The sequence below is a fragment of the Eretmochelys imbricata genome, chromosome 3 (genome assembly GCF_965152235.1).
Source record: "Eretmochelys imbricata isolate rEreImb1 chromosome 3, rEreImb1.hap1, whole genome shotgun sequence".
In the NCBI taxonomy this organism is placed as follows: domain Eukaryota; kingdom Metazoa; phylum Chordata; order Testudines; family Cheloniidae; genus Eretmochelys; species Eretmochelys imbricata.
Genome location: NC_135574.1, coordinates 113,625,215 through 113,636,242, shown reverse-complemented (window position 1 = coordinate 113,636,242; position 11,028 = coordinate 113,625,215). Strand labels below are relative to the sequence as shown.

General features: G+C 44.7%; 1 protein-coding gene across 5 annotated transcripts in view; it reads left to right on the top strand.

Annotated features, from left to right (window-relative positions):
* Nucleotides 1-908: 908 nt before the first annotated feature.
* The window catches only part of LRP11 (LDL receptor related protein 11), a 58,363-nt gene continuing 48,243 nt past the window's right edge, over nucleotides 909-11,028 (top strand). For all 5 annotated transcript variants that reach the window (XM_077813203.1, XM_077813204.1, XM_077813202.1 and 2 more), the window contains exons 1-2: nucleotides 909-1,452; nucleotides 7,982-8,139. In XM_077813203.1, the coding sequence (XP_077669329.1) occupies nucleotides 915-1,452; nucleotides 7,982-8,139 (696 nt within the window). In that variant the 5' untranslated portion in view covers nucleotides 909-914. The remainder of the gene's footprint in view (nucleotides 1,453-7,981; nucleotides 8,140-11,028) is intronic.

Here is an 11,028-nt window from a genome sequence, read left to right as displayed (position 1 = left end):
AGGATGTTGTGAAGGCCAAGACTATAACAGGATTCCAAAAAGAACTAGATAAGTTCATGGAGGATAGGTCCATCAATGGCTATTAGCCAGGATGGGCAGGGATGGTGTCTCTAGCCTCTGGTTGCCAGAAGCTGGGAATGGGCAACAAGGAATGGATCACTTGATGATTATCTGTTCTGTTCATTCCCTCTGGGGCACCCAGCATTGGCCACTGTCGGAAGACAGGATACTGGGCTAGATGGACCTTTGGTCTGACCCAGTATGGCCGTTCCTATGTATTGTGCTTTTCCTGCCTAGCTCTCTAAGCACATCACAAAGCAAGTATCTTTATCCCTGTTTGACAGATGGAGAAAACAAGGCACAGAGGGATGAAGTGACTGGTCTGTGGCCACAGAGGACCAGAGCCCAGGCGGCTGGGACCCCAGGGTGGTGCTCTGCCTGCCTATACCACGCCTTGCTGTGACACAGAGGGAAAGGATCACACACAGCCGCCCTTGTGCCACTGGGAAAACCCCTGAGGCTCTCATAGGGGCCGGCTAAGGGCAATGCTGGAAACAGCGGGGCAGGAAGACTAGAGGCGGGGCAGAGGAGCCGTAGTAGACAGAACGAGGAAAGGGGCGGGAGGGGCCCAGCTCGTGGGCGGAGCCAGAGGAGCGGCGGGTGGGCGGGGCCCCCGGAGCTGTCCAGGGACTCTGGTGCTGAGCCGGTTCCAGCGCTGCCCGCCGCTTGATTCTGCTGCGTCCGGCTCCTCCCCGCGCGGGCCCGGCCGGGCCATGCCGCCGCCTCCTGCCGCCGGGGAGCGCGCCCCAGCCCGCTAGGCCGCCGGCTGCCGCTCGGGCCCGGCCCCGCGCCTGCCCGCCGGACTGCAGCGGCGGGTGACTGCGGCAGGCGGGCCCGCTTCGCTTCGCCCCGCCATGGCCTGCTTGCTGCTGCGGCTGCGGCTGCCGCTGCTGCTGGCGGCGCTGTGCGGCCGGGCCCCGGGCGGGGAGGTGGCGGCGCCGCTGGCCGAGCTGCGCTCGCAGATCTCGGGCGTGGAGTCGCTGCTGGAGGAGTTCCGCCGCCAGCTGCAGCCGGACGAGGCAGGCGGGGGCCGCTGCCGGGGCGCTGCCTTCTCCGCCCGGCCCGACGCCATCATCCGCACCAAGGACTCGCTGGCGGCGGGCGCCACCTTCCTGCGGGCGCCGGCCGCCGTGGCGGGCTGGAGGCAGTGCCTGCAGGCCTGCTGCGCCGAGCCGCGCTGCTCGCTGGCCGTGGTGCAGCGGGCCGGGCCCCAGGGCGAGCCGGGGGCGCTGAGCTGCTACCTCTTCAACTGCACCTACCGCGGCCGCGCCGTCTGCCGCTTCGCTCCGCACCGCGGCTACAGCAGCTACAGCCTGGAGCCCGCCAACCGCACGCACCTGCCCGCCCTCGGCCCGCGCGGGAGCCCGCTCCCCGCCCTCACCCCGGCAGCAGGTAAGGGAGGAGGCTGCGCTGGCGCCAGAGCCCCGGGGGTATCGCTGCTTTACATTGGGCCCGCCCCGCAGCAAGGGGGCCTGGTGTGTGTGTGTGTGACACTGTGCTGGGGCCCCTCAGCGAGCGGGAGGGCTTGGGGAATTGGCTGGACAAGCACCTGGCAGGGTTGGCTCGGTCCTGGGGACGAGATGGGCTCTTGAGCTCCCTGCATTTCCTCCATTACAGCAGCTCTCAGCCCCCCCCCCCGTTGTGCTAGACCTGCAAGGAGACAATGGCTCTGTCCCAAAGAGTTTACATTGGCAGCTCACCTGAGCCGGCTGTTCTCAGGGACAACAAGGCCAGAGCCTTTCCGGAGAATTGCTGATGTCTGATAAGCAGAGGGTTGGGCAATCTGTTAAGGGGATGAGTGCGGTATAAAAGCTCCCAGGGCAGCTTTTTAAAGAGCACAATTTTGTCACTGTTTAAAAGAGTTTTAAATAAACAGGGGGCTTGTTTTATATATAATGTGGTTAATACACCAACAAACAGATTGCAAAGAGCTGTAGGATAGTTGCTGGTTGTGGTACTAATTGCACCCCTCTTTTTCTGAGAATTTTACAGGAGATGTTGGCTGTGCATCTACAGATAAGGTAGCTAATCATAACAGTTTTATCCCATATGTAGAACAATCTGATTGAGGGGTCAGTCCTTCAAGGTTCGAGGTGCTAAGCATCTCACCTCTTATTTAAATCACTCAGTAAGCTTGGGCACAGGTGCCCCAATTCAGCAAGGTACTTGAGCATGTGGCTTCCTTCAAGTCTTGATTAGTTTCACTGACCCAGCCTTGTTAATGAGATCACACTTAGTTCCATGGCTCTTGTTACTTCTCCCATATCATAAATAGATACCAAGGTAGGGGAAAAGAGTTTATGGGAGAAAAAGATCCTTTATTATATATAAACTCTGGGTAAAATCCTGCACTTACTTATTCACATGACTAAAATTACTCAGATGAATAGTTCTGCTGAAGTCAGTGGGACAACTCCTGAGTAGCTTTACTCATGTGTGTAGGTGTTTGCATGATGTGGCTCATTCTGCAGTAATTATGAGTATGAGGAAAATAAACTTTGTAGCTTTGCTTCAATATGAAACTTAGTACCCAATATTCAAGATGGCAGTTCGGTGAAGAGCTAACAAATTGAGTTAAAACATTCATGAGCTCAGCATTCATTGTAAGGATAAAAGAGATTATCATATTTATATAGGGTCTCATGTGGAATTGAGAGTTCTTAGCACATTTGAAAATTCAGCCCCATAATGGTAGAATCTAGCAAAGTAGAGTTTAAGGATTTGTGCAGTGGCTGAGCAAGATAGACTTCACGCAAAAACAAAACTGTTAGAAAAGACTTCTGCAAAGCAAACCCAGGGAGGAAGATGACAGGGAACCAAATGCTATTTTCTTCTGTTAGAGTTTTGCCTGCTTAAGAATTTCAGTATCAGATCTTATAAGAGGAAAAAAAGAGAAAGAGGCTCCACAGACAGCCTAGAGTCTTTATCCCTGTTTAAGCAGAATTGATGGTACTGTTAATCTTGAATCAACCAGATAAAGAGAAGCAGCTTCCAAAGCAACTCAGTGCAAGTAATCCAAAGAAATGAGATCTAGAAGAAAACATGTCTGAGGATCCAGCATTCAAGACTGTTCTCTTCAGGATTCCTGACATCTGAAGCAAAGCTCTTGGACTCACTGCTTCACCTCCTACAAATGTGACCTGTTATTAGAAAATAATATCTTAAAAGACAATCTATTAAGCTTAGTTATGGTTTCAGTACCTTTTCATGGAGTACAAATATTTCCTATACATCCTCTCAAGGAATTCAGTATGTCTACCCAAGTAAACACTTAGTGTATGTGCATTATTGAGTAGCATGACATTTCAGTAACATGAAAACACTTAGTAATAGGTGTGAATGAAGAACACTCAGAAACACTCATCTAAGGCTATGTCTACAGTATGGACTTTACAGTGGCACAGCTGTATCGCTGCAGCTGCGCCACTGTACGGTCTCCTGTGTAGCCTCTCTATGCCGGTGGGAGAGAGCTCTCATGCTGGTATAATTAAGCCACCCCCGAAGAGTGGAGGTAGCTATGTCGGCGGGAGACGCTCTCCCACCAACATAGCTTTGTCCACACCGGCTCTTTTGTTGGTGAAACTTGTGTTGGTCGGGGTGTGGTTTTTTTCCACACCCCTGACCAACAAAAGTTTTGCCGACAAACGTGCTAGTGTAGACAAAGCCTAATACTATTTGCCCAATGGGACAGCCACTTGGGTTGGAGACTTTGGACCTGATTTTCCCCTCTGTTGCACCAGTGTTATGCCACTACAACTTGATTGAAGCCAATGAATATTGAATAGTGAATATTAGTTCAAAACTATAATGTAGTTTCATCATGTAACTAATTTGTTTAAAATTGTTTTTCTATTAAAAATCTGTCTAAAATCTTTCTTAAAAGGTAACTTTCATGCTTAATGCAATTTTAATAGCAATATGAAAACTTAGGTAAGTTGACCTCCAATTTATGCTCTTCCCCAGTTATGTTTTTATATGTTCTTCATCTCAGGATGTCTAATTAAGAAAGGCATGATCTTTAACTCATTGAAGTAAAAATTTGTACCAGTAATGTCAGGCCTGCCCTTGCTCCCATAGACATAATTTGCAAAACTTCTGTTGGAATCAGTGGGAACAAAATTAGGCCTATAATACCTGATCTAGACTACACTTCCTCACAACCTATTTTTTTGCTCATTATTTTAGAATTAGGATAGAAATTTGCCTTCTGGCCCAAACTTGTGAGGTGCTCAGTGTCTTGGTATTACCTATCCTCCATCTGATTCTATGTGGGTTGGCTGTGATATCACAAATGGGATTATAACTGCTTAATACAATTAGGTAGGAGTTGAAGCAGAGCTGTGAGGCAGAAAGGCCATTTATTTAGATTTCTGTCAGCCATGATAGGAAAGAAAAACTGAAGATTGTTAAATTGAGGTCTAATATGGTGCTGTCCTTTCATTTTTGAATTAAACTGAAAAGTTCATCTAAAAGTTAATATGAAAATGAAGACATGTCTCCTCACATGTCATGCTGTCACTTTACATGCTTTACAATAAGCTTTACATTTCAAGATTTTTCCTCATACTAGAATCACACTTTACCTATTCCTGTTCTTTGATGAATCCTGGGTTCAGAGCACATTGAATCTTCTTTTACCTACCTTTTCATTTTCTTGAGATATATTTAAAAGATGTCTTTTAAAAAACAGCATCTTTATAATCCTAAAATATGGTGTCTCTAATGTTTCACTGTTAAATTCTTTGACTAATTTTCAGTAATCTCAACCTAAATTGTATTTGTAATTCTGAAAGCACCTATTGGCAGATTTAAACTTTTCAGTCCAATTGCATCCCTTGTGTAATTTCACTGAAGTCACAGGTGTTACAGTAGGCCCTCTGTTTTTGCCTGGTACAATATCCCAGGGTTCTTGTTACTGATAAAAAGTAGGGGAATTAATATTCAGGTAAACTGATGTCAGCAGGAATGTAAGAGTTTTTAATAAAGCGATCTTTTTACAACAAAGCCTCCATTCAGATGCCATACCAGTACCACCTAACATTTATTGGTGACACTCCAAGTCTGTGAAAGAAATAGGGGAAAGGAGATCTGATTAAATCTGCTGTTGTCTGCATAAAAAGGGGGGAAGGGTTCCAAAGCTATAGCTCCTTTTCCTGCAGACAGACAGCTATACAATCTGGGAATGTTAAGTTATAAAATCAGCATATTAGTATCCATATTAAAGCTTAATAAAGCTAAAAAATAGAAGTTGAAATGCACACTATGAACTTGATCTCCCTTCCTTGTGCTTTGTCATCATTTACACCTGTGCTGTGTGAGTGTAAACTGCTACCCAATGAGAATCATGGCATTTTGTATTCACTTTCTATAGGTCTAAGTTATTAAGGTTGCCTGACCCTTCCCTGTTTTCAGTTGCTTATTAAATTGCCACGCTTAAGGCCCTTGGGCTGAAGTTTTTCATGTTGCCTGTCTGACTCAGGCTGAGTTTATTTTGAAAGATTCAGCAAAAGTGGTTCAACTGTTGTTGAGAATGAGATTAAGGAAAAATATGGTTCAACTATTTTGTTAATGTTAAATTCCTACAACTGTTTCTTTTGCATTTGTTCTTTAGAGCATGGATTTGAAATTTGGCAGGAGGTTGCTCTGGTGTCAGGGATGTGCTTTTCCTTGGACTAATTTGGGTGGATTTTCAAAGTTATAAGCCTGTGAAAATTGTTTCCACATGCTCAGTACAGGTTGGTTAGAGGTTGGTAGCAAAATTCTCCAAATATTCTATGTCCACAGAGCATGTTCCATCCTGGGTGAACAGGACTTCTGCAACTGCTATGGGGCCGAGCACTGGAACTGAGGGCAGAGAGATTGTTTCTCCTCTTTTTTCAATGCTACCCCTCCGTGCTCCTCCCAGGCATTGTGGAGAAGGAGGAAGCAGTATGATTCAAATGTGGGTGAAGAGCAGGAGAGGAGGCAGGGACAGGCACAGTGGGAGACAGGGACAGAAGCAAAAGGAGAATGGAACTTTGTCTCAGTCAAGCATAGACTGGACTGTGCTGAGGGAATGAATCAGGAAAGGAATGCAGAGTGAATGAAGCTGGTTTCTGTAAGACCTGCATCAGTTGTTGCGGAAGTTGAAAGATTTGTAGTGGAGCTGGTTGGGAGTTTCCCGTTGGAATGACTTCCTACAAAAAAAAAAAAAACACACCTCAAATTTTCTTTTGGAAAATTGAGTTTTGCTGGAAAGTTTTGATTTTTCCATCAGAAAATCATTCCCACCTCCACAGCTCCCTTGCTTCTAAATAGCCCACCAGGTGGGCTGCTGGGAAGCCTGACTCTGCAACAGCCTGCCTGGTAGGCTGCCTCAGACCTGGGGATTCAGGCTCCTCAACTCCAAGGCAGCCCTCCAGGCAAAATGTTCCAGAGCTGTGGCTCCCAGGGCTTCTCAACTCCTTGGCAGACCACCAGGTGGACTGCTCTGAAGCCAGGGCTTCCAGGATCTCGGCTTCCAGGGTCTCAGGAACCCAGACGACCCCCAAATTGCCTGGCTCCATAGTGGGTGGGCTGAGAGGGTTCCACACCACTCAGGGAGCCTTGGAAACATTTTGAAAATGTCAAGACAAAGTGTCATTTCATCTCTCTTTTGGAACAGAATAAATGTATTTGGGCTTTCCCACAGAATGGGAATTCCCCAGTTTCTGGCCAGCTAGAGTAGGCAGTGATTGAGGCAGGGAACTGCAAGAAGTGAAAGTACAGTCCCATGGTTGGGGCACTTGAATGTTGCCCTGGGGATTAGAATCAGTCCGTGCCTCTGCCACAGAATTCCTGTGTGTTTCTGGGCAAGTTGCCAAAACCAGTGTTTTCCAAGATGCCCGCTGTTTACCTGATTTTCTGGATGCCCGTCTTGAGAGACTGGTGGCCTGATTTGTAGAAGTGCTGTGTTCTCACAACTGAAGTCAGGGGGAACTGTGCTTTGAACACAGAGTGCTATAAAATTCTAAATATTTCTAGATATCTCAAGTTAGTCCTTCAAAATTAGTGTTATTTTTCTGGCCTTACTTCCTCTGTGCTTTAGTTCCCCCATCTGTAAATTAGTGATAATACCACTTCACTGTATTGTTTGAAAATAAGTCAATTAATGTTTGTAGAGTCCTCAGTTCCTAGAGTGATGAGTACCATAAAGAGGCCACAAGGAAATTAATAATCCTGTGTTCATTGTTGGATCTGGAAGATGTAAAGCCCTGGGACCACACATCAAATGTTGTGCTCGTATATTTTATATACGATTTATGTTGGCTTTGGTCCTCCTAAATTAAATAAAAAACACTTCCAGCCATCCTACTTGCTGTATAATTGTTGCAACTGAAGCATCCCTGTTTGTAGATGATGTTTCATAGCATGAAGATATACCAGTTTTCTCCCTGGATGAAGCTGGCACATCATGCAGCAGTTTACCAGTATTGCCACTTAGACATAATTAAACCTTGCATTTAAAAGTTAAGGACATGCTTCTGTCTCTCAAGATTCAAAAGGGCATGGGATTAGTTTACATTGTAATACTGTTTTAAAAGCCTCTGTGTGTGTTTTAATTAATTAAATCTTAGCTTTTGGAGAACTTCCATGGATTTTTTTTCCTTCAGCCTGTGTTGTGAATTTAGGTTGCTTATAGTCAAACTTCTGACAGAACATGTTCAACTAACAGACACAAACACACTGAACTTATTTAATGCTGAACAGGCAAAAACATAGGAACTCAGATTTTGAGGGACAGGAAACTAACTGAGCGCTGAAAGCTGTTTTCTCTACCTTTCAAATCAGAGAAAGGCAGAATAATAAATCAGTGTCTTATGTAGAATGTTTATTCTTTAGTTAAATATGAACAATTCTGTTTCCTCTGATGAATAACTATTCTATTTTTTTTTTTTTAAAGAAAACGACAAACCACCACACAGCAAGGCAGGACAAGATATTGTGCTGCAGTCACCAGTGGACTGGGTGATTTTGGATGGCCGAGAAAGCTTAGATGACCATGGAATCATACAATATGAGTGGACTTTGCTGCAAGGTGACTCATCAATTGATATAAAGGTACATATAGTATTGCATGCAAAAATCAGTTATTTGGCTGATAATTGTATTCAGTTCAGTTGTAAATGTAGATGTTTAATGTTAGTCTATTCACAGAGATGTGGTTCATGATCAAGTTAGGATAAAAAGATTAGAGCCTCATTTTTCTGACTTGCCAGTAGTGATGAAATTGTATAATTAATGGTATGAGAAATTATGGTCAAATAAGTAGATTCAAAAATTCTCTTAATATATTTACTCTCTCTTCTCCAGACAGCTTCTTTTTCATGGCAGTTGTTCAGCTTCTAGGATCCAGGGTAGGAGTACCTCAGTAACTTAGTTATTAAAACAAGGTATTTTCACCAACAACTTGTTGGAAGAGCTCATAGAGAAGCTTGAAGGAAAAGTCACACTAAGGACTATCTCCAGTAGGCCACACCAATCCTAAGAGACTGTTTTAATTTATTACTAAGGTTTCCAGTACAATTTTGTTTTGTCTTGAAATTTAACACCAAGGTAGGGATACCACATCCTGGCCCAGCACCTGAATGCTGCCATGGCTGCACAAAGGGACCAGAAGAGACCCCTTAGCTGGCTGGGGAGACTTCCTATGGGACAGACATTGCATAAGGTTGTGATAGTGGCTTACCCAGGACTCTTCACAAGTATGAGCATTGAGGGCATGTCTGGGACTCAGCCAAGGGGAAGAGGGGGATGTCAGGGATAGGAGGGAATGGGCCACAGCACATAATGCTACAGAGATTCTGGGTAATGCTGCTGCCCATATACAGGCCACAGTGGTCCCTGGAACAGCCCAGAATCAGGAGAGCACAAATGCCAAGAGGTGCCGCACACAGTCAAATTCTCCTCATTTACACTTGAGCAAATCTGATCTAACTCTGTTGACTTCAGTGAAGTCACTCTGTATTTGAAATGGTGTAACAGAGAGCAGTATTTAGCCCAACAGCTGTCAGACAATGAGGCCGTGTCTACACTACAAAGTTTCATCAGCAAAAGCTGCCTGTTTGGCAACAAAACAGTGGAGGTGTACACACTACAAAGCTACTTTTGGCGGCAAAACTCTGCTGTTTTGCCAACAAAATAAAACCACCTCAGTGAGAGGTGTAAAGTCTTTTGCTGCACAGTTAAAGCGACAAAGCATCACTGTAAATACTGCTGTTTGTTTTGTTGACAGAATTGGCTTCCGCCAGTATCCCACAATGCCTGCCATGACATTCTGCTTACTTTTTTGATCTCTACAGGCATGTACCCCTCCCCTTTCAAAGCTCTGGGCAGGGGTTCTGGAACACTTTTTATAGAGGGGGTGCTGAGAGCCACTGAACCAAATTGTAAACCCTGTATATAATGGAAACTACTTCAAGCCATTCCTCAGCATGGAGAGCTCACAGAGCTGCTCAGGATGCCTCTCCTGGCCGCTGAGGAGGCTGTGGGAGAACTTGGAAGGAATCACAGACAGAACCATAGGCAGGCAGAGCAGGCTGCTTCGGGAGAGACTGCTGTGCGGAACAGAGCCGGGCCTGACATGTGTGAGGTGAGGGTTGTCCCCCTCCCCCTGCCTCAGGATAGATCAGTCAGCCTACTGTCTCCCCTGCTCCGACACACCACTCTCCTCTCCCTGCCCCCACATGCTTCAGTTGAAAAAGTAGCTGACAATCTACTAGTATGCCCCTGGAACAATGGGATTGAGAAACCTGCATCACGTGACACTGTACGTGCCACATGAGGCATTGCAAACACTCCCCACAGCACCCTGCCCCAGTTGCACAGTGGGATAGCTGCCACACTGCACTGCTCTCTGTGTCGATGCAAGAGCTGTTAGTGTGGATGCACTCTGCCGACACAAGGAGCTAGTGTGGACATGCAACAGCGGTTTTAATTAAAGCGCTTTAATTAAAGTGGCATAACTTTTGCCGACAAAACTTTGTAGTGTAGACAAGGCCTCAGATTTTTAGTCCCTTGGGGGATAATTTAAGGTTTTACTGTATTTGCATATGGATTCTTATTAAAGGTCCCCATATCACAGCTAAAAAAAGTGCTTTATAAACTGATAAGAAAGCATGTGGACTTCTCTGATGGTTAGTCATTGAATTTATGTATTGGAATATATCTATTGCCACACTACTTGCAGAACATACAGAATGGCATTTTCAAAAACGCTCAGCGTTAGTTAAACCAGTCCTGAGCAGTTCTGAAAATCTCACCTGCTATCACCAGACCCACATCACAAAAACTGCAAACACAACTGAGCCAATTTCCAATCATCCCAGTGCTAAATGACTAGAGGTGATTTCAAAACTTGAGTCTGTCACATGTCAGTGTATCATTGCTAGTCTGTTTATCTTAATTTAATGTTTTGTTGATGTGGAATTTAGAAGGTCTGGAAGGCATTAATTAGGTATGCATTCTCCATAGGGGAGTTGAATGAAATTCAAAGAATACCTTTTACCTATTTTGTGGATAAACTGAATCGCTCATTATTCAGGCCCCTTTCAGGATCACTACATTTAAATAATTTTTATAGAATAGCGTTGAAAAGAATTAGTTGTTATACAAAAACCAAAAATGTGTTTTTTAAAAAGTTCCTTTTAATTAATATGCACTATGGGAGTATGCTTCCAGAACACCAAAAAAATCTAAATCTAAAGTTTGTATGTTAAAACAATATGCATTAATATTTTTATCTTTGATTCAAACCAAAGTATAGTCAATAAAATGGAGAGATCAATCTTGGAATTATATAAGCTTGCAAAAGTCACATTAAAGTCAATGGTAGTTTTATGTGTGAAAGGACCACAGTACTGACGCCAAAGTAAATACCTGTGAAAGCGTAGATCTGCTCAACAAAAAAACACTTTTCACAAATTTATGCTTAATAGGTGAAATCCTGGC